The sequence below is a fragment of the Bufo gargarizans genome, chromosome 9 (assembly GCF_014858855.1).
Source record: "Bufo gargarizans isolate SCDJY-AF-19 chromosome 9, ASM1485885v1, whole genome shotgun sequence".
Lineage (NCBI taxonomy): Eukaryota > Metazoa > Chordata > Amphibia > Anura > Bufonidae > Bufo > Bufo gargarizans.
Window position 1 is genome coordinate 4978660 of NC_058088.1, and position 23400 is coordinate 5002059.

General features: G+C 44.6%; 1 protein-coding gene across 1 annotated transcript in view; it reads right to left on the reverse strand.

The window, feature by feature from the left end:
• Positions 1-642: 642 nt before the first annotated feature.
• LOC122946852 (calpain-1 catalytic subunit-like) overlaps positions 643-23400 on the reverse strand; it is a 62075-nt gene continuing 39317 nt past the window's right edge. The window contains exons 17-21 of the mRNA XM_044306711.1: positions 22940-23008; positions 21115-21193; positions 17935-18051; positions 2235-2293; positions 643-860 (exon numbers count right to left, since the gene is read on the reverse strand). Coding sequence (XP_044162646.1) covers positions 834-860; positions 2235-2293; positions 17935-18051; positions 21115-21193; positions 22940-23008 — 351 coding nt within the window. The 3' untranslated portion in view covers positions 643-833. The remainder of the gene's footprint in view (positions 861-2234; positions 2294-17934; positions 18052-21114; positions 21194-22939; positions 23009-23400) is intronic.

Genomic DNA, 23400 nt, shown 5'->3' on the forward strand with positions numbered 1-23400 from the left:
GGAATACACATTCAATAATTGTCGGCCAAAGGTTAATTTGACCGACAGCAATCTCTCCCTATTGCCTCCTACTTCTCCATACACATTTGGCTCGGCACAACTTGTATGTGTATTCAATGGGGAGAGTGGAGAAAGCTGCTGCCAGACAGTTCTGGCAGTGGTTTATCTTGCTGGAGAACAAAAGGATCAGGCAAAAATATAAATTTTGCCATTCCAATATCTCCCTTGAAATCATCTGTCCGAGGAGAATCTGGAGCTCCCCAGTACACAACAAAGGGTCAGCCGAACTTGCAGTTCTTGCTGGGTTCAGTCAACAAAAGTATAATGTGTATGGCCAGCTTTAGATATACAGTTATAAAAGCGACTGATATTTCTGAGGATTTACTCCTGGAACCATGGCCTGATCTTCCTTGGAGACTTTCGGCAAGGAAAGCAATTTCTCTTCTCCATTTTGGCTCCCATTAATGAGCGCAGTGATTTACTCTTCCTTTATAAGGAGCTTTTAACCACCTCCTATAAACAGAGCCGCAGAACTGTTTACACCATTACCAGCTGGATCCATATTGTGCTTCTGTATAAACTTGCGAAACTTGTATAAAAATATTTTGTCACCTCGTCTTCTAAGAAAAGACACAATTAAGCCTTGATTTATTGTGAGATTTTCACAGATTCCATCTTGAGGCAGCTGCGGGATATTGCAGAATGAAGATCATTCATGAAATGATCTGACGTGTACGTAAAAATAAATAGCGTGGGTGAAATGCAGTCTGTGAGGTAGGAAAGCCCTGAGAAAGCTGCTCCTTTGAGAGGGTTGTCTCACGTCAACTTTTCCATCAGTTGAATACAGCCAGCAGCAGCCACTGTGGAGGTAAAGTATATCACACATGTTGTATAAAAGGGTGTCTGATAATTGAAATACATAAATACGAATAAAAAAATCTCTATAAGGATCCCTAATCTTAAAGGGGTTATTCAGCTTTATAAAAGCGATGGCCTGTCCATAGAACAGGCCTTCAAAACTAGATCACCTGGGGTCCGCGTCCCAGCTGTTGAAGGGGTTGTGGTGCTTATACATACTCAGAATACCAAACTTTTTGTAGCGAGCGGCTGCTCCGAGTACTGCCCCATACACATGTGAAAATATATACAGTGCGATGTAAACATAGAGCAGCGGGGCCCCTTCAAACACTTGATCATCACAGTTGTCAACAGTGCTGAATCTTTAAGGGGTTGTGCCACGAAAAATATTCTGCCTTTTTCAAACCAGCCCCTGGATCTGAATACTTTTTTAATTCCATGTCATAAAAAATTTAGTATAGCCACTGAGCTATTAAAAAAAATGTATCTGTATTAGCGCCACCTGCTGTTTGTTCTTTTTTTCTCTTATTTCTTGTCCACCTCACCGAGGTGGTCACACATGCTCAGTTTAAATCTTCAACTGCCACCAGCCGGGATCTACTGTTAGAAGCCGTGGTAGTTACAGGTAAGGAGCTACAGCAGAAAAGACACTCCTCCTGAGATGTAGCAGAAAGATCATGCCCCTCAGCTGCCAGTTGGAACAAAATCTAGCAGAACAATTGGAGCAATACATGGGGAGATCTCTGGACCCATGTGAGGTACAGGGCTGGTTCTAGCTTTGTTAGAAAGAGATTGTATTGTACTATATGATGCCTGGTTTTCATAGATTGTCCCTAATTTTCAAAGACAAGTGCCAGCAAGTTCATATCGTTCTGGCCCAAAAGGAGTGTGGCGTATGCAAGCTCCACTCATGTGGGCATTCTCAGGGTGGGTTTGGCGGTGTTCCTGGGGTGGGGCTTGCATGCCCCGGATTTATAAACTACAGTTTTGGCAAGTATGCATGGGTGTGCTGAGGGTTGGACCCCACTGAGTTAATCATAATTTATCTTAAGGATAGGCAGAGGTGTACTTACAATAGTCCAGATCACACAAGGCTATGGGGCCCAGCGTTGCCCTGTGTATGCACTCAAACACATACGGCTATCTTTGGCCAAAACCCTGTGATTTTTGTGGTGTTGGCCAACTATCTGAAGTGTATGAGGGCCTTCAGACTCTCCCCTGACAGGGGAGAGAATAATCACGCATGATAAATTTCAGCACCCTATCCTCTTGTTTTGGCAGGGGATAAGTGTCCCTCCTCTTGCAAACCGAGCATGCATCTGTACGAGGGAGACGGAAGGACTATACTTATTTACTAACTCTTTAGAGATACAAACCTGACGATAGTTTAGGGTCACTTCACCAGAGCCAGTGGGGTCCGCAGCCTGGAACTTCTCTGCAGAGCATAAAGAAAATCATCGTTTTTGAACTTTCAGAAACATGTCACCTCTTAGTTACAGATCCATATAAGCAATGAATCAATATATTGTTCTTCACTATTACTATTTTTACCGAAAATAGCCTCATTTAAGAAAATGGAGGATGATCTTATTAGTATTAGTTATGGATAGCTCATTCCTAATGTCCACCATTGAACACTATTTCATTTTTAAAGGGAACCTGTCACCATGAAAATGCTAAGAAATCTGAAGTCAGCATGTTATAGAGCAGGAGGAGCTGAGCAGATTGATATCCAGTTTTGTGGGAAAAGAGTCAGTAAAATTTGTATTTTATTCATTTAAGTTTCTTCTCATTCTGGGCTTTGAAGTCCAGGAGACGGTCCTATCAGTGATTGAAAGTGATATGTGTATACACAGCTATAGAGGGAAGGCTGTCAATCACTGATAGGACCGCCTCCTGGACTTCAAAGGACAGAATGAGCATAGAATTAAATGGATAGATTACAAATTTTACTGAATCTTTGCCCACAAAATTATATATCAATCTGCTCAGCTCCTCCTGCCCTATAACATGCTGCCTGCAGCTCAGACACCAACTTCAATGTGACAGGTTCCCTTTAAATCCTAATAGATCCACCCTTATGGGCTCATTAATTACTTAATATATCTTTCTAACATTCAGAGTTTAATTTTTCGGATGCAGAGCTCCAAAATCCCTTTAAAGACACAGGATTATAAGACAGAAATGTGATTACCTGCAGCAACCACCAGGGGGAGATTTTACTGCATACTGTTTCTACATTGAGCTCAATAATAAAATAGTATGCACTAAGATTGTAAGCTCCCCCTAGTGGTGGCTGCAGGCAATAAAAATGAAATCACTTAAAGGGCTTTTCCAGTACTTTAATTTTGGTGGGCTATCCTCATAATAGGTCAATATTATCTGATCAGCGAATTTCTGACACCCCACGCCACTGCTGATCAGGTGTTCTGCAGAAGCTGCAATAGCTCCAGCGCAGCTGGTTACTGCAGTGCTGCTTCTATCGAGCTGTGTAGTCCAGTTGTGGCATGCATCCCAGTGTTTAGGAATGCAGAGTGGTATGTTATTGCCTTAAAAGTTTGTGTCACGGTGCTCCTACCTGGATACTGTCGCAACACGGGGTTAGGCTCTGTAGCAACAAAGGAGATGTACTTGGTGGAGTAAGTAGATTACAGAAGTTAAACGGTTTTACTTGAATAAACTTGCAATAAACTTGTGTCATCCAAACGATATTTGACCTTTATCTTGGCTCCAGCAGGCTAAGGGTAAACTGGCAGGTAAACTTGAATACTTTGCTTTATCTCTGTGCTGATCTCTGGCTTCAGTCTGGTTCCTCTCAGCTTCAGTTACTGTTTCTTAATAGAGTGAGGTATCCTGTGACCTGTTTTGCATAGTAGGGGTCTTTGGCTCCATTTTGCCTCTAAGAGGTACTAAGTCCTTTTATATATCAGGAGCGGCGGGCTGCTCTTTGAGTTACTTTCCCAAAGCTTCTGCAGCAAGTGAGTGGAACCGCCCCCTCCCCGCGCCGTGCTACTTCACTCTCTTGCTCCAACTCTCAACTCCACTTCTCAGCTTCTATACTCTCGACTAGGGATCGACCGATTATCAGAGTTACCGATATTATCGATTTTCCAAGTTATCGGTATTCGGCATCTAACCTTGCCGATAATGCGTCCAGCGTGCTATCACAGAACATGAGCACACTGCTGTCAGCGCGCTCATGTTCCCTTGGCAGCACAGGGGAGAAGGAGTCACTCTCTCCCTCCCCCCTGTGCCACGCTGCCAATGAGGAGAGACGGGAGGAGGAGGGGCGAGTGCACTGCACCGCCAATGATAATTAACGTCTAATACAAATACAGGAGGCGTTGCCCAGCCTATATGACAGGAAGCTGTGATCAGCGGCAGTTAACTGCTGCCGCTGATCACAGGTTCCTGTCTCCTGTCAGATGCAGGGTGCTGGCTATGTGATTCTGCACCAGCACACCCACCTCCTGTATTAAACGTCGGCCCTCCCCAGTACTAAAAACATTGGTGGCGCAGTGCGCCCTCCCCAGTGCAAAAAACATTGGTGGCGCAGTGCGCCCTCCCCCCACCCCCAGTATTAAAATCATTGGTGGCAGTGGCCTCATGGTCCCCTCCTCTTCATTGGTGGCAGTGGCAGCTTCTGATCGGAGCTCCAGCAGTGTAATCCTGGGGCTCCGATCGGTTACCATGGCAGCCAGGACGCTCCTGAAGCCCTGGTTGCCATGGTAAGCTCCCTGCTGCTGTGTGCACTATGCACAGGACAGCAGGGACAGTGTGAAGTCCTATTTACCCTAATAGAGCTCTATTAGGGTGACTAGGACAAGGGATTAAAAGATCCCAGGTTCTAGGCCCTAAGGGGGAAAATAGTTATTAAATAAAAAGTAAAAAAACACCTAAATATTAAGTATAAATCACCCACTTTCCCAATTTTACATATAAAATATATAAACAATAAATAAATAAACATATCACATATTGCCACGTCCGAAAAGTCCAAACTATTAAAATATTAAAAAAAATATCCTATGTGGTGAACGGCGTAAAAAAATTATTATTATGAAAATGCACGGAATATCAGTATAAATTATCGGCTATTGGCCTGAAAGTTCACAGGTTATCTGTATCGGCTCTAAAAAATCAATATCGCTCGATCCCTACTCTCGACTCAACTATAGCTTCCTCCAGCCCTTCCCTTGGTAGGAAGCAGGACTATCCCACTTCTGCACAAAAGGGGGAGAATGGAATGGTAAGTTCCATTTTATCTAAAGGTACTCTCTGCCAGATACACTGCCACCTGCTGGACAACCAGGCACATTATATGTAATAACAGTTGCCTAACAATAATATTAAGGCACAGTATCAGAGAACCTGAAATTAAATACACAGATGACATGCTTTGCTAGCCATTAGAGACAGTAGCTAGGTGTAAGAATGGTGGTGCCCCCTCTGGGGTACTACACAGTTGCCGACTTCTGCCACCAGAGCTACAGCAGAACATCTGATCAGCAGGGTTGCAGGATGTCGTGCCTCTGCCAATCAGATATTGATGACCTGTCCTGAGGATGGACACCAATATTAAAGTACCGAAAAACCCATTTAACCCTACACACCTGCAGAAATTAAAGCAATTTTACACTTGGCAGTCAAGATTTTTAGACGTTCAGCACAGAGCTTGGGACTGTCTAAAGTTAATAAAATGAAAAACTGGTGCGACAGCGGTAACATCACATCCGTCATTCATTCACATGGCCGCTGCAGCCAATCACTGGCCTCAGCAGTCACATTAGGGAAAGAAAGCTCTTTCAGGACCCCAATTGGGACTGCAAAAGGGATTGGGTGGCTTAAAGGGTGCACTCACATAATTGCATTAGGACACAATATAAACACTCCAGTTTAATGTGATCTAAGCCAAATCCCCTTTAAATCCTTGGGACCCGAGCTGTGATGTGCGCCATAACCTCAATAGTCAGCATTGTCATGATGAATCAACACTTTGAATCTGTGCTACTTGCAGTAAAATATAACCTGTACGTGCCAAATTCCTTACACAAGATGTAACAGTTTCTGTGTTTCCATCCTAGGGGATAGAATTTCATTATATTCTATTATATGGCGGAGACGGCAGCATAACAAACAGCGGTTAGAACAGCTGGTGCCCACAGGAGTAAGGCTAAATTTGGAGGTTTACAACAGAAACACTTAAAGGGAACCTGTCACCGGGATTTTGTGTATAGAGCTAAGGACATGGGTTGCTAGGTGGCCGCTAGCACATCCGCAATACCCAGTCCCCATAGCTCTGTGTGCTTTTATTGGGTAAAAAAAAAATGATTTGATACATATGCAAATTAACCTGAGATGAGTCCTGTCCCTGATGAGTCAGGGGCAGGACTCTTCTCGGGTGAATTTGCATATGTATCAAATAGTTTTTTTTACACAATAAAAGCACACAGAGCTATAGGGACTGGGTATTGCGGATGTGCTAGCGGCCATCTAGCAACCCATGTCCTCAGCTCTATACACAAAATCCTCGTGACAGGTTCCCTTTAAGAAAGTTACAATAAATTCACCAATTAAACTAACAAAAACTGGAGAAGTGTAACTGTCTAATGGAGTGCGGCCTAGATCCCTGAGGGTCCTCAAGTGGAAGAGGAGATGCTATGAAAACTGAATAAGCAGGTGTCCATGGGATAAGAAAAGCTCAAGAATTATTCAAAATACATTTTTAGTGAAAAAAAATCTGATTAATAAGACAATATAAGAGGGGGAAGAAAATATCTGTGTAGTAGGGCCAGGTCACTTGTGCAGCAATGCGCCTTCTATTCATTGCCTTGGACTCTCCAAGCCCTGGGATTAGACCAGGTATGCCCGGTGGTTGATGCCAATTCTGCTGAGTATTAATTGTCAAGAGACAGAGATCTCTTTGCTCTCAATGGAGATTAAAGCCCATCTGTCAGAAAATTTGTACCTATGACACTGGCTGACCTGTTACATGTGCGCTTGGCAGCTAAAGACATCTGAGTTGGTCCCATGTTCATATGTGCCCGCATTGCTGAAAAATGAGGCTTCCATATATGCAAATGAGCCTCTAGGAGCAATGGGGGCGTTACCCTTACACCTAGAGGCTCTGTTCTCTCTGCAACTGCCAGTGCCTGACAGTGAAAATGTCATTTGCCTGGCCCTGCGAATTAAAGTGGAGAGGGTGCAGCAGCTGCAGAAAAAGTGGTTCCTCTAGATGTAACGGCAACGCCCTCGTGGCTCCTAGAGGCTCATTTGCATATATTAAAACTTCAGTTTTCTCAAAGGGCAATATATGAACATGGGACCAACACAGATGCCTTCAGCTGCCAAGCGCACATGTAACAGGTCAGCCAGTGCCATAGGTACAAATCTGCTGACAGATGGGATTTCAGGGCAATGGTGACAGAGGCCACGTTCCCTTTATCCTTCAAAGAGGTTCTTCAACTAAGTTCTGCAAAATATGGTATGGTAGTAAGAGACGGAGAAGTCATGTGTAAGTCCTGACAGCCTTTTCAGCTTCTTTTTTTTTTCTACTATTTTACCAGCATTAAAGGGCAAAGGTAACCAAAATGACCTGCTGATATCTAGAACAGGGGTCAGCAACCTTCGGCACTCCAGCTGTTGTGAAACCACAATTCCCAGAATGCTCCATTTATTTGTATGGGAGTTCTGAGAACAGCAGAGCAAGTATGCATGATGGGAGTTGTAGTTCCACAACAGCTGGAGTGCCGGGGGTTGCCTACACCTGATCTAGAATTTGTGAGCTCAGGCCCACAGCCATGTCCAGAAAGAAGAGGCTGCAGCCCTCTACTGAACACCAAGATTTTGGTGAATGGAAATCTCTTGGACTTACAGGGTTTGGCATACCTTAGCCTAATTGTGGAAGTCCAAGCAGAAGCATACAGAGAAGAACAGGGGCCCTACTGCAGAGATCAAACTGGGCTGCTATTATGGTGCAGGGTTTTGCGACCCAGGACAGGTCTGGTGTTTGTTTCTACCTTTTTCTAAATAGGCAGTTCCCCTGAGAAGAAAGCAGGTTCTCACCAACCAGTAGGAAAGTATTGGAACCAACCATGACTGGACTCCCTTTCTCCAAGTGCCTCACAGCAGCCACATGGTCTATCTCTATGGAACACCTTTACGTTCAGGCTCACAGATCCATGGATGCAGTGGCGTACATAGAGAAGTAAGGGCCCCATAGCAAGAATCAACCAGGCCCCCCCACACAGGACAAAAGGGTTTCTGCCTAAACCCTTTTCAATGACCCTTGGGCCCTCTTTCCACTGCCTCATTTGCTAAAAGTTGTTCCTTTAGAGGGTAGAGTCCTGACCAAGTTTTCACCTCTAGTAGAAGAGGAGATAATCCCAACTAAGATTGGGCTCCCTCTTGTCCTGGGACCCATAGCAGTCGCCTGGTCTGCAGCTATGGTAGTTACGCCCCTGCATGGATGTGATCTTATGATATGAACTTATCATTTTTGTGTGAATTTGCCCTCCCTACCCCATCTTCTCCTGTGATTTAGTCATATATGAGTCAATCTTTTTCTTGCACAACATTAACAGATACTGGGTGATATCTTAAGGCCACCTGCACATGTTGTGGAATACGTGCATTTTTGTCAGTGCGGATTCCCGTGTGAACAAACCACAGTGTCGTACACTACCAGCGGATTACATAAATCTCATGTACACCTTGCAGATTTTTTTCCGAGCAGAAATTGACCTGCCGTGCACATTCCCAAATCCTCAGCATGTCAATTATGTGTGCGGTTTTAGCTGCAGATTTCACCCTTTTCCAATGAAGAGTGAGATCTGTGGTAAAACCGCATCTAATCCGCACCAAAAACCATGGATTTTGGTGCAGATATTGTGCAGAAACGCACATAAATCCACACGAAAATTGGTGAGGATCCTTTGTGCCTTCACCCGCACTTGTGCGCAGGTGGCCTAATTGCTGTCCTTAAAGTACTCATAGAGTGTTATCAAACTTTACCCAGGTCCTGAAAGGCATATTTTGCAATACAGTCTCTGTGTAGTAGGCTAAGTGGGGGCGTAACTATAGGGGCTGAATGCACGGGCGGTGTCACGGACGGTGTACAGGAAACAAGACAATGCAACATGCATATATGTCTCACTGGATCCAAAGCTAAGGAACCAAAAGGGAGACCCCTGCACAAAACCTGGCACTTTCCCTGGCTGCTCAGCCTATGCAAAAATCCCAGAGGTGGATGGTTGCATATCCACGTACCTCGACTATATAACACCTGAACACCCTACAATAGTGAGGGGACACGACCACCGGCTCCCTACACCAGACACAGAGGGAGTCAGGGTCACCTGGGATCCAGCAAACAGAAAATAACAGATAAATGTACAGCACTTAACTTAGTAGCAGACTGGGAAATAGGATCAGCATGCACACACACTCCAGGAAGAAGTATAAGCCGCCCAGTAATGCATTATGGGGAGGAATTTAAAGGGAAGCAATCAGTCCAACTACATGACAGCTGAGAGAGGCTAACAAGATGAGGAACTGAACACCACAACAAAGAAAACTCAAGGAGGAGGTTCTGAAAGGCTTCTGTCAGAGCTTCTCAGCTGTCTGGTTGTGACAGTACCCCTCCTTCTACGAGTTGACTCCGGACACTCAGAGCCCACCTTTTCAGGATGGGACCTATGGAAAGCCCTGATGAGACGAGGGGCCTTAATGTCCGTCATTGGGACCCACATCCTCTCCTCAGGACCATAACCCTCCCAATGAACAAGGTACTGAAGAGAACCGCGGACAAGACGAGAATCCACAATCCTAGAGACCTGAAATTCAAGATTCCCATCAACCATAATCGGAGGAGGAGGCAAAGGCGAGGGTACAATGGGTTGAACATAAGGTTTCAATAAGGACTTATGAAAAACATTATGGATCTTCCAAGTCTGAGGAAGATCAAGACGGTAGGCAACAGGATTGATGACAGACAGGATTTTGTAAGGCCCAATAATCCTAGGACCCAACTTCCAGGAGGGAACCTTCAATTTGATATTCTTGGTAGACAACCACACCAGATCACCAACATTCAGGTCCGGACCAAGCACACGTCTCTTATCTGCCACACGCTTATATCTCTCACTCATGCTCTTTAGATTATCCTGAATATTTTGCCAAATAGATGACAAAGACGAGGAGAATCTGTCCTCATCAGGTAAACCAGAAGACCCCTCTCCCGAGAAAGTCCCAAACTGCGGATGAAACCCATATGCACCAAAAAATGGTGACTTATCAGAGGACTCCTGACGACGGTTATTTAAAGCAAACTCAGCAAGGGACAAAAAAGAACACCAATCCTCCTGATTCTCCGCCACAAAACAGCGCAGATATGTCTCCAGATTCTGATTGACGCACTCTGTCTGGCCATTCGACTGCAGGTGGAAAGCAGAAGAGAATGACAACCGAACCCCCAAGCGAGAACAGAAAGCCTTCCAGAATCTGGAAACAAACTGCGTGCCCCTATCAGAGACTATGTCTGAAGGAATACCGTGCAATTTGACAATGTGATCAATAAATGCCTGCGCCAGCGTCTTAGCATTGGGCAAACCAGGAAAAGGGATGAAATGCACCATTTTGCTAAAACGGTCCACCACCACCAGAATCACAGTCTTCCCCGAGGAACGAGGCAGGTCCGTTATGAAGTCCATGGACAGATGTGTCCAAGGACGGGAAGGAATGGGTAAGGGTAGGAGAGGACCTGATGGCCGTGAATGAGGGACTTTGGCACGAGCGCAAGTCTCGCAGGCTGCCACAAAACCCTCAACCGACTTACGAAGCGCAGGCCACCAGAATCTCCGAGCGATGAGATCCAGTGTGGCTCTTGCCCCCCGGGTGCCCAGCAAGGACCGTATCGTGGTGTTCCTTAAAAATCTTGTGTCTTAAAGCGAGAGGCACAAACAACCTCCCAGGAGGACAAAGATCAGGAGCCTCTGACTGGGCTGCCTGCACCTCTGCCTCCAATTCAGAAAAAAGAGCAGAGACCACCACACCTTCAGCCAAAATGGGACCGGGTCTTCAAAATTCCCACCTCCCGGAAAACAACGTGACAGGGCATCTGCCTTCACATTCTTAACTCCAGGGCGGAACGTGACAACAAAATTAAACCTAGAAAGAACAAAGACCATCTGGCCTGTCTCGGGTTCAGACGCTTGGCTGACTCCAAGTAGGCCAGATTTTTATGGTCAGTAAATACGGTAATAGGGTGTCTGGCTCCCTCTAGCCAATGGCGCCATTCCTCAAAAGCCAACTTGATGGCTAACAATTCCCTATCTCCCACATCGTAATTTCTCTCTGCGGAGGAGAGTTTTTTCGAGAAAAAGGCACACGATCGCCATTTGGCAGGAGAGGAACCCTGAGACAAGACCGCCCCCACACCCACCTCAGAAGCATCAACCTCAACTATATAGGGTAAAGAAATATCAGGTTGCACCAAGATGGGAGCGGAAGCAAAACTCTCCTTGATATTAGAAAAAGCTTTACGCGCCTCTACTGACCAAGAAGAAAAATCTACCCCCTTTCTGGTCATATCAGTGAGTGGTTTAACAATAGAGGAATAATTCAAAATAAACTTCCTGTAATAATTGGCAAAGCCCAAAAAACGCATCAGCGCCTTCTGATTCTCAGGAAGCTCCCACTCAAGCACAGCACGGACCTTCTCGGGGTCCATGCGAAAACCCGAAGCGGACAGAAGAAACCCCAGAAATAGAATTTCTGGAACCACAAACACACATTTTTCCAGTTTCGCATATAATTTATTCTCCCGCAGGATGAGCAAGACCTGACGTAAATGTTCCTTATGAGTTTTGAAATCAGGAGAAAAAAATCAAAATGTCATCCAAATACACTAATACAAATTTTCCCATCAAATGATAAAAAATGCTGTTCACGAAATGCTGAAAAACGGCTGGGGCATTCATCAAACCAAAAGGCATAGCCAAATTCTCAAAATGGCCCTCAGGGATATTGAAGGCCGTCTTCCATTCGTCTCCTTCTCTGACCCTGACCAGGTTGTATGCCCCTCTTAGATCTAATTTGGAAAAGACTTTAGCCCCAACAACCTGGTTAAACAGGTCCGGGATCAGAGGAAGCGGATAAGGGTCACGAATAGTGATACTGTTCAGCTCCCTGAAATCCAGACAAGGTCTTAAAGAACCATCTTTTTTCTTAACAAAGAAAAAACCAGCGGCAACAGGTGACTTCGAGGGTCGTATGTGTCCTTTTCTCAGACTCTCAGAGATATAAGCACGCATAGCGATCCTCTCAGGTTGGGAAAGATTGTATAAACGAGATTTAGGCAGCTTGGCGCCTGGGATGAGATTAATAGGGCAATCGTACTCCCTGTGCGGGGGCAAATCCTGAACTCCACTCTCAGAGAAGACATCCGAAAATTCAGAGAGAAAAGATGGTACAGTCTTAGTAGCAACCTCAGAAACAGATGTCTCTCTGCAAAAGTCACTCCAACCATTTATTTGCCTCGCTTGCCAATCAATGGTGGGGTTATGTTTAGTGAGCCAGGGTAGCCCCAACACTAGAGGAGTAGGCAAACGTGACACATCCTCAACATGAGCATCACTCACAATTAAACGGATATTGTGAACTATGCCCTTCAATGATTTCTGAGAAAGTGAAGCGGAATCAATAGCAAAAACAGGAATATCCTTTCCCAAAGTGCGCACCTGGAAACCATGAGTTATTGCAAATTGATTATCAATGAGATTGACAGCTGCTCCACTATCCACAAAAATCTCACAAAAAATGCTCTTGCTCTCTAGCGCCACCCTAGCCGGCAGGACAAAACGGGAACTACAAGCAAACGGAAAACCTTCAATTTCCGCCTCAACCCTGCCAATAGTAACAGACGGAACATTTTTAAAAGATTTTTTCCTGTTTGTTTCTTTATTACTCCCAGAAAACTGCCTGAATCTCCTAGAGGGACAAACATTTGCCAAATGATTTATACCTCCACAACAAAAACAAACCCTCCCATGCGAGCTGAATCTTCTATTGTCAGAAGCAATCAACCCCAGCTGCATGGGCTCCTGCTCAGAAGGGGCTGACAGCGACCGAGACCCCTGCGCACAGAATGAGACCGCTGCACAGTCCTGGGACTGAGTATGACAGGAAGGAGATATCTCTCCTCTCTCTCTAAGACGCCTGTCAATACGAACGGCCTGAGACATAGAGTCCAAGGAAATAGGCCTCTCATGAAAGGCAAATGCATCTTTCAATCCCTCTGAAAGACCATGGCAAAATTGACTTCGGAGTGCAGCATCATTCCAACCAGTATCAGCTGCCCATCTCCGAAATTCTGAGCAGTATATCTCTGCGGATTGTTTACCCTGGCATAATAGACGTAGTCTAGACTCAGCCAGAGCAATACGATCCGGATCATCATATATCTGACCCAGGGCTAAAAAGAATTCATCCACTGAACGGAGAGGCCGTGCCCCCTCCGGCAGCGAAAAGGCCCAAGACTGAGCGTTACCCCTGAGCAGCGATATAATGATCCCCACCCTCCGTTCCTCATCACCAGAGGAATGGGGAAGAAGGCGAAAATGGAGTTTGCAAGCCTCTCTAAAACGCACAAAGTTCTCACTACCCCCGGAGAACGTATCCGGGAGCGAGATCTTAGGCTCAGAACAAACTCCATGAACGCAAGCTGAACCGGTCACTTGAAGCTGAGAAAAAGTCTTACGGAGATCAGCTACCTCCAATGAAAGACCCTGGAAGCGTTCAGCCAAAAGTGAAACCGGATCCATGCTTGAGACGGTCTTGGCGGCTTATAATGTCACGGACGGTGTACAGGAAACAAAACAATGCAACATGCATATATGACTCACTGGATCCAAAGCTAAGGAACCAAAAGGGAGACCCCTGCACAAAACCTGGCACTTTCCCTGGCTGCTCAGCCTATGCAAAAATCCCAGAGGTGGATGGTTGCATATCCACGTACCTCGACTATATAACACCTGAACACCCTACAATAGTGAGGGGACATGACCACCGGCTCCCTACACCAGACACGGAGGGAGTCAGGGTCACCTGGGATCCAGCAAACAGAAAATAACAGATAAATGTTCAGCACTTAACTTTGTAGCAGACTGGGAAATAGGATCAGCATGCACACACACTCCAGGAAGAAGTATAAGCCGCCCAGTAATGCATTATGGGGAGGAATTTAAAGGGAAGCAATCAGTCCAACTACATGACAGCTGAGAGAGGCTAACGAGATGAGGAACTGAACACCACAACAAAGAAAACTCAAGGAGGAGGTTCTGAAAGGCTTCTGTCAGAGCTTCTCAGCTGTCTGGTTGTGACAGGCGGATTAGCCATAGGTCCTACATGAAAATTTCCATGTGGGCTGATGCCCAGACAGCCGCTTAAACCCTTCTCATGGCTGCCGGTTGGGTATATAATAGTAACATAGTATATAAGGTCGAAAAAAGACATCTGTCCATCAGGTTCAGCCTGTTATCCTGCAAGTTGATCCAGAGGAAGGCAAAAAAAAACAACTGTGAGGTAGAAGCCAATTTTCCCCACTTAAGGGGAAAAAAAATTCTTCCCGACTCTAATCAGGCAATCAGAATAAATCCCTGGATCAACGACCCCTCTCTAGTAGCTATAGCCTGTAATATTATTACACTCCAGAAATACATCCAGGCCCCTCTTGAATTCCTTTATTGTACTCACCATCACCACCTCCTCAGGCAAAGAATCCTCTTCTATGTTTGTGTACAAACCTTCTTTCCTCCAGACGCAGAGGATATCCCCTCGTCACAGTCCTGGGGATAAATAGATGATGGGAGAGATCTCTGTGCTGACCCCTGATATATTTATACATAGTAATTAGATCTCCCCTCAGTCGTCTTTTTTCTCAAGTGAATAACTCTAATGCTGATAAACTTTCAGGGTACTCTAGTTCCCTCATTCCAGTTATTACTTTAGTTGCCCTCCTCTGGACCCTCTCCAGCTCTGATATGTCTGCCTTGTTCACAGGAGCCCAGAACTGTACACAGTACGCCATGTGTGGTCTGACTAGTGATTTGCAAAGTGGTAGGACTATGTTCTCCCTTTTGATGCAACCCATTATCTTATTGGCCTTGGCAGCAGCTGCCTGACACTGGTTTTTACAGCTTAGTTTGCTGTTCACTAAAATTCCTAGATCCTTTTCCATGTCAGTGTTACCCAGTGTTTTACCATTTAGTATGTACGGGTGACTTGCATTATTCCTTCCCATGTGCATAACCTTACATTTGTCAGTGTTAAACCTCATCTGCCACTTATCTGCCCAAGCCTCCAATCTATCCAGATCTCTCTGTAGTAGTATACTGTCCTCTTCCGTGTCAATTACTTTACACAGTTTAGTGTCATCTGCAAAAAATGATATTTTACTGTGCAAGCCTTCTACAAGATCATTAATAAATATATTGAAGAGAATAGGGCTCAATACTGACCCCTGAGGTACCCCATTAGTGACAGTGACCCAATCTGAGTGTGTACCGTTAATAACCACCCTCTGTTTTTTATCATTGAGCCAGTTACTTACCCACATACAGACATTTTCTCCCAGTCCAAGCATTCTCATTTTATATAGCAACTTTTTATGTGGTACAGTGTCAAATGCTTTGGAGAAGTCCAGATACACGACATCCATTGATTCGCCGCTGTCAAGTCTAGAACTTACCTCCTCATAGAAACTGATTAAATTAGTTTGACATGACCGATCCCTCATGAAACCATGCTGATATGGCATTATTTGCTTATTTTCCTTGAGGTACTTCATCTCTTAGAAAACCTTCAAACAGTATACCCATGACAGATGTTAAACTTACCGGCCTATAGTTTCCAGGCTCTGTTTTTGGATCCTTTTTGAATATTGGCACCACATTTGCTATGCGCCAATCCTGTAGAACACTCCCTGTCAGTATAGAGTCCTTAAATATCAGAAATAAGGGTCTGGCCATGACATTACTTAATTCTCTTAGGATATGGGGGTGTATGCCATCTGGTCCTGGTGATTTGTCTATTTTAATCTTTTTAAGACGCCGCTGTACTTCTTCCTGGGTCAGACAGGGCACTCTTAATGGGGAATTAAAGGGGTTATCCCATCATAATGATCACTGTTAAATCAGAATCCAGGAAGTGAACGGCGCGGTGGCAGCAGGTAAGTATAAAAAGGCAAAGTGGGATAACCCCTTTAACTTTTATATTCTGCATTTTCATCTGACAGAATACAGTGGAAACAAAATATTTATAGAAGAGTTATACTTTTTACCATTTTAGGTTAGTTTTGCTATCTTTGGCAATTAATCTCTTGGTCTCTAGTTTGGCTGCTTTTATGTGTTTTTTTACATATTCTATTTTTTTCCTTATAGTTTTTCAGTGCTTCCTTGCCACACTCCTGTTTTAGTGACTTAAATGCTTTCTTTTTGTCATTTATTGCTTTCTTTACAGTTCTATTTATCCACATTGGTTTCTTCTTGTTCCTTAACCCTTTATTCCTATAAGGTATGTACCTCTCACAATCAGATTTTAGGATGCTTTTAAAAATTTCCCATTTTGTGGCTGTATTTTTATTTTTGAGGACTTTGTCACAGTTAGTTAGGCCTATTGCCTCTCTTAGTTGGTCTGATGCTAGGAACATCAGGTACTTATGCACCTGGCCAGCAGCCGTGGGTGCCCTTCTGAATTCAACTGTATCACCGTCCTTAGGACAATCATACAGTTGAATACTGTGGAGAGGAAAACCGTATTTTGTTGGTGCATTATGGTATTGCTGGCCCCGTCTACTTCTGGTGTCTCTACATACTAAGGCTGAATGCACACGGCCGTGTTCCGCGGCCGAGAGCGGTCCGTGGTATGCCGGGCTGGATTCCTGTTCAGAGCAGGAGCGCACGGCGTCATTAGTTGCTATGACGCCGTGCGCTTCATGCCGCCGCTGCTGTACAGTAATACATTGTACAGCAGCGGCGGCATGAAGCGCACAGCGTCATAGTAACCAATGACGCCGTGCGCTCCTGCTCTGAACAGGAATCCAGCCCGGCATACCACCGACCGCTCTCGGCCGCAGAACACGGCCGTGTGCATTCGGCCTTATGCTGAGTTGCTGACCCTATCTAATTGTGTTGACCTACCTTCTTTGACCCGCCTACAACATGGGGCCACATTTAGGTTTTTTCCACGGCCAGTTCCTGCTGAGTGGGCAGCCCCCAAATATCCCTCTGCCATATAAGAAGAGACCAGTATTCTAAATGGTAGGTGGGGGCCCTGTTACAGATTGAAAACGAGGGCCCAGAAGCTTCACCTCTGGCTTAGATAAACTAAAACAGCTAGGACTAGTAGAGGTTTAGTTTATTTTGGGATTTTTTTTTTTTTGGGGGGGGGGGGTCGGAGAACCGCTTAAATACATGATGGCAAAGAATGAGGAATTGAGGAAGAGAATTAAGTATGAAAGCACATGGCATACAATGGGAAGAGGAACCAGGGATTTCCTTTTCAATGACGGGGCGAAGGATAGAGGTCACATAATGAAAAAGCATGAGAACATTGAGAAGAACTTACAAAAAAAAATAAGCAGATACAACTTAGGTCATTAAGCCCAGTCCAGATGTGGCAGAATGTTTGGAAATGTTAACAAAGTGTAGATGTGAACATTGAAAAGAAGGGCCATAAAGTAAATATCTAAACAGGGTCCCTTTCCTGGTGGCCAGATCTCAACCCGCTATCTCAGGTCAAAAGGTCCATTACTTATCTTCTCCACCATCTCCACAGCGGGTGCATAGAATGACCAAACCCTGAAATATTAGTTTGGGGGTGTACTAATATATAATGTAGGAAGTCCTCTCAATCTTCTGGCAACTAATAGAATACTGGGAAACCTACAGTATTTGGGACAACCAACCAACCTACAACTGCTAACGCATGCACTATAATTGGGTGATATTGCTTCCATTCACCATTGGGTAGCATGGAGGAGCACCAAACTGCTATTGTGAAGCATTTTTAAATACCTACCTGTCAGACTCTGAAGCTTCAGGAGACAGCAGATAAAATCTGGATAACTGAGGAAGCCATCTGGATCTGCATATCTTACTTGAGCCAAACGAACCAAAAAATCATCTGCTGGAAGACCTACCAGAAACAAAGAAAATCATCTGCTTGTCACTGCAGTAAAATGGCATGTAAGCCGCTGTTCACATCTGCAGTGGAGGTTATATTTGGAGCCTCTGTTGCAGATGTCATCATATATCTAGAAAAATTAGTGCAGCATGCAGCAGTATTTTTTCATGAAATGACAGACCCCATGATGGAACCCGACAGACCCCATTATAAGTCCGTCATGTGATGGATCCATCTTGGCTTGAATTCTGTTATTTTGGTTTCTTCTGCTGCAGTTGGTTTAGGTTGGCAGCTCTGAGGAAACTTAACAAACCTGAATCTGTCTACAGCTCCTCTGCAGACAAACATATCTCTATGGTTACAGACTACACGCTTTCCTTGTGTAGTCTGATTCTAAAGTCATACTCTCTTCCACCTGTCCACCAGTCCAGCTTACATTTAGACTTAGGGTACTTTCACACTAGCCTTCCGTCACAGGGGCTCTATACCGGAAAGGAACTGATCAGGCATATCCCAGAGTAATCCGTTCAGTTTGCATCAGGATGTCTTCATTTCAGTCGTTTTTGACTGATCAGGCAAAAGATAAAACCGTAGCATGCTACGAAAAAAAATGAAGACTCGCCTGAATTCCGGATCCGGCATTTTCCCCCATAGGAATGTATTAGTGCCGGATCCGGCATTCAAATTACCGGAATGCTGGATCCGTCCTTCCGGCCTGCGCATGCGCAGACCGGTAAAAATGTGAAAAAAAATACAAGACGGATCCATCTGTCCGCGGAGAGACGAATCCGTTCTTGCAATGCATTTGTGAGATGGATCCGCATCCAAATCCGTTTCACAAATGCTTTCAGTCACATCCAAATCGGCGGAACTGCCCGCCAGATCACACTGCCGCAAGTGTGAAAGTAGCCTTACGTGCCTTAGGAGCGGATGAGGTTTTTACTGGGCCAGGTCTGCGTTTTATGTACACAGAGGACCCTCTCTATGAGGTAGGTCACAAGCAAATCAAGTATACAGGTAGACATAGCAAAGCAGCACAAAACAATATTGGGAGTAAGCCTGAGGATGAGGGGAGCATAAGCTGATTCTGTGATCTTTATTGTTGTGAGCAACAATTTTATATTTGCAAGTATGTATGTGTATGTAGGTATATACTGTATGTGTGTGTATATACTGTATGTGTGTGCGCACGTGAGTGCACCCATCAGCATGTTCTTCAACATGTTCCCATCTTGTCTTACAAACGTTTTAGCATTATTCAGCATGTTGTTCTGTAACTAACACTTAATGCTGATTCACAACATTTATTTAAGTGCCAAGAATGTTACTAGCGACTAAAATGCTAAATAGCAGAAAGTAAAAAGTGTCTGGTTTAAAGAAAACATTTTCAAAGACCTAATTATTAATTAGAGGGGGTCGTCGGTTCAGTAGATTCTACTATAAACCGGAGCAAAAAGCCGCTAAGTTTTCTTCTTTAACTCTGGAGGATCTGGTGCATGCATGCATTACATGGACAGCCCTTTGATTTTAATGAGAACTGTGTAATGCTTAATTTGTCCTGCGGTGGCGCTGCAGGGAAATTGAACACTTGCTGCCAGGTTCCACTGCAGGCTACAACTTGGGCTTTCAGGAGCAGGAAATCCTGTGATCACTTGCATTTAGGGGACCTTTCAAAAAAAAAAAAAAAAGGGTTGACCAAACCAAAGACAGCCTTTACTGGGAACACAATAGAGGGAAACGAGTCTTCCTGTGCACCATTTTTGGTAATCTGAATAACCACTACTAGCCTCCACCTACTAAATCCACAAATAGTTAAGAAGTAATCTACTGTATGGTGGGCGACTATGCCAAATCTCTGCATTACTGGCAGTGTCACTCACCACCAATGGCAGCTTTTATAATGCAGATGAATTGCCTCAATCTAATCTATGTCTATCTTGGGCCACATTGTTGTAATTGAGGGAGGCCCTTTAAAGTCTGAAAAATAGCTATATGACCACTTTTGATGGAACATGTTAGTTGTCAGAGGTTTTTCCAAGAACCATATATAGTTAAAGGGGTATTACAACGTTTTGATATTACTGACCTAGGCCATCAATATCAGTTTGGTGGAGTACCGACACCCCAGCACCTCAACCGCTGGAGTCAGAAACTAAATAGGGTTGGAATCAGGAACAGAAGACTCTGACCACTGTGTAGTGGTTGTACTGTAGTACTACAGCTCAGTCCCTATTCACTTAAAGTCCCATCGTACTGCAGTTTAGTCCCATTCAATTGAAGTCCCAGCGAACTGCAGCTCAGCCCCCATTCATTTAAAGTCCCAGAGTATTGCAGCCTAGACCCCATTCATTTGATGTCTCACCATACTGCAGCTCAGCTGCCATTTAGTTGAAGTCCCAGCGAACTGCAGCTCAGTCCCCATTTACTTGAAGTCCCAGCATACTGCAGCTCAGTCCCCATTCATTTGAAGTCCAGCGTACTGCAGCACAGCACCCAATCACTTGAAATCCCAGTGTACTACAACTCAGCCCCCATTTATTTGAAGTCCCAGAGTACTGCAGCTTAGTCCCCATTCATTTGATGTCTCACCATACTGCAGCTCCGCTGCCATTCAGTTGAAGTCCCAACGTACTGCAGCTGAGTCCCCATTTACTTTAAGTCCCAGCGTACTGCAGCTGAGTCCCCATTTACTTGAAGTCCCAGAATACTGCAGCTTGATTGATGGGGGTAGGGAATACCAGGTGTTGGACCCCCCTGATCTGATATTGATGATCTATCTTAAGAATATGTCATCAATATCAAAAAGCTGGACTACCCCTTTAAAAAGCATGTTAGAATTTACAGCTTAATAGGCAAGGACAAGTCAAGGATTTGGGATTTTTTTCCATATTACATCGGCAATACCTGTTTGCAGGGGAGGATGCTGCAGTCAGTCACCATTCTGCAATGCTGCTCGATTAAACATTTCAGCTTCTCTAAAATCTACTCAATTGACTGTGTGTTAAATAAGAGATGTCCAAGTACTGCAAGCCCTGCATACTGAGCGATCTGAGTATATCTAGGTCATGCTGTTACCTGCAGACTGGAGAGCCGCTACCAGCTGATCAACGGAAATTCTGTCAATCTTGTCTTTGTGCAAATTAGCAAATATACACTGCATGAAAAATCAGATTAATATTAGATGCCTCGAATAAAGTGGAGACTTTTATAAACCATGTCCACCCACGTAGGACTTCTACAAGTGCATAAAATCCACAGAATCTATAACATTTAGAGATTTTTTTTTCACAGCTAAAGGGGTTTTTCGAGTGTTTTATCCTCAGGATAGGTCATCAGTATCTGGTCTAAAGGGGTCCGAGGTGCACCTTATTCCTATTCAATAGCAAACACAGCTGCTATCCAGTGTATGGCGCTGTGCATGGTGAGCTACGAGGAGACTGTGGCCCTCACCAGAACACTGAGGCCTCTTCAAGCAGCTGATCGGCACAGGTGCCGGGAGTTGGACCTCCACGATCAGTGTAAAACACTCGGAAAACCCCTTTAAATCATACCCGTCATTATAATTTTATTTAGCAGTAATCAGCAGTATATGCAAATACATGACACTTTGTAATATATTAGGGGTAAGTCATATCTTCCTCATTCTCCAGAAGCTTCAAGTTCCCCTTTGTCTGACAGCAAAACTCCTCAGTCACCAGAAATCCATCTACAGTAAATAGCACAATGTGGAGGAGGGGGATGGAGCTGCAGTTTCTGTAAAACTGATTGCTGTGAGAGGGGAGGAGAAGCCCCTTCTCTGTGTAGCTATCATTTAGTCACGAAGTCACCCAGGCATTCGAGAAATGCATAGTCCTTTCCTCTTCTCTCTTGTAACCGCCTACCCTGTCTTTCTTGGCTAATCTGTGGCAGTCTGGGAGTAAAAAAGCTAAAAATACATTATATTTGGATTAAAGGAGTCCTCTAGAATTTTAGCATTGATGCTCCATCCATAGGAGAGACCTCCAATGTTTCATCAGTAGAGGTCCTACATCTGGGACACCCACCAATCAAAATCATCAATGGTTCTTGTAAGAGCAGCTCCACTTTAATTGTTTACGCAGGCAAAATTGCTTGACTGTGAGGGTAGGTTCACATGGCGTATTTTGCCTATTTCATTCTTAATGCCTTAGTCCACTCGTGGTTTAGCCCCATTGACTGCAGCTAAATGGCAAGTGGATACTCTCCGGGGCTTCCAGCGGCGTCTTATTGGACTCTGTGCCAAGAAGGGACATGTCCTTTGTTGGTGTTGGACACTGCGCCAAGAAGGGACATGTCTTTTGTTGTTGTGGTTGTCCTTCATCGGTGTTGGACACTGCGCCAAGAGGGGACAAGTCCTTTGTTGGTGTGGTCGTCCTTTATTGGTATTGGACAACTTGCCAAGGAGAGACATGTCCTTTGTTGGTGTGGCCATTCTTCGTTGATGGTGGACACTGCGCCAAGAAGGGACATGTCCTCTGTTGGTGTCATCGTCCTTTGTTGGTGTTGGACACTGCACTTTTGGTGTTGGACACACTGGTGTAGTCCTATCTTTAAACCGCCAGCTATGTGGCTTCTCTTTGAAAACAATGTGAGGTGGCCAATGCTGAAATTTTTGAGCTGTATCTGTGCCAAAATTCTGAAGGTAAACGACACCTTGTGAATGGGCCCTAAGGGCGTCCATGCCTGGTACTGCAGCTTGTCCTATATACTGCAACACGATGCGCCACAGTACCAGGCACACAAGCTGGTATCGATTCCCAATGAAAGTGCAGTTCTTTTTGGAATTGCCACAGTGGTTACAATGGATGATATGGACTGCCTGCAACACATATAACCAGCCATCAGCAATACTAGAATACACATACAAAAGGGACAAACGCACCGTTCCAGCTAGGATTTTCTTCCAAAGTATGCAAAACTGCTCCAACGCCAGGGATCCAGCAGCTGATATCTGTCTAGAGTCACGTCATCATAACAGAGATTCAGGAGGAGTTGCGGAGGGGGCCAAAGTGTCGCAGCAATATATCACCTGTTATTCATGAGGGGTATGTCCAGGACCGGATGACTAGATGAACTTCCATCAACAATCTCCATCTGTACTAAACCTCTGGTCATTATGGGGGGAGATTTATAAAAACTGGTGCAAAGGAAAACTGGCTTAGTTGCCTATAGCAACCAATAAGATTACACCTTTTATTTTACAAAGGAGCTCTTTAAAATGAAAGGTGGAATCTGATTGGTTGCTATGGGCAACTAAGCCAGTTTTCATTTGCACCAGTTTTGATAAATCTCCCCCATTATGCTCTTTATATGGGGCGTTACCATACAGATAAGTCATCACAT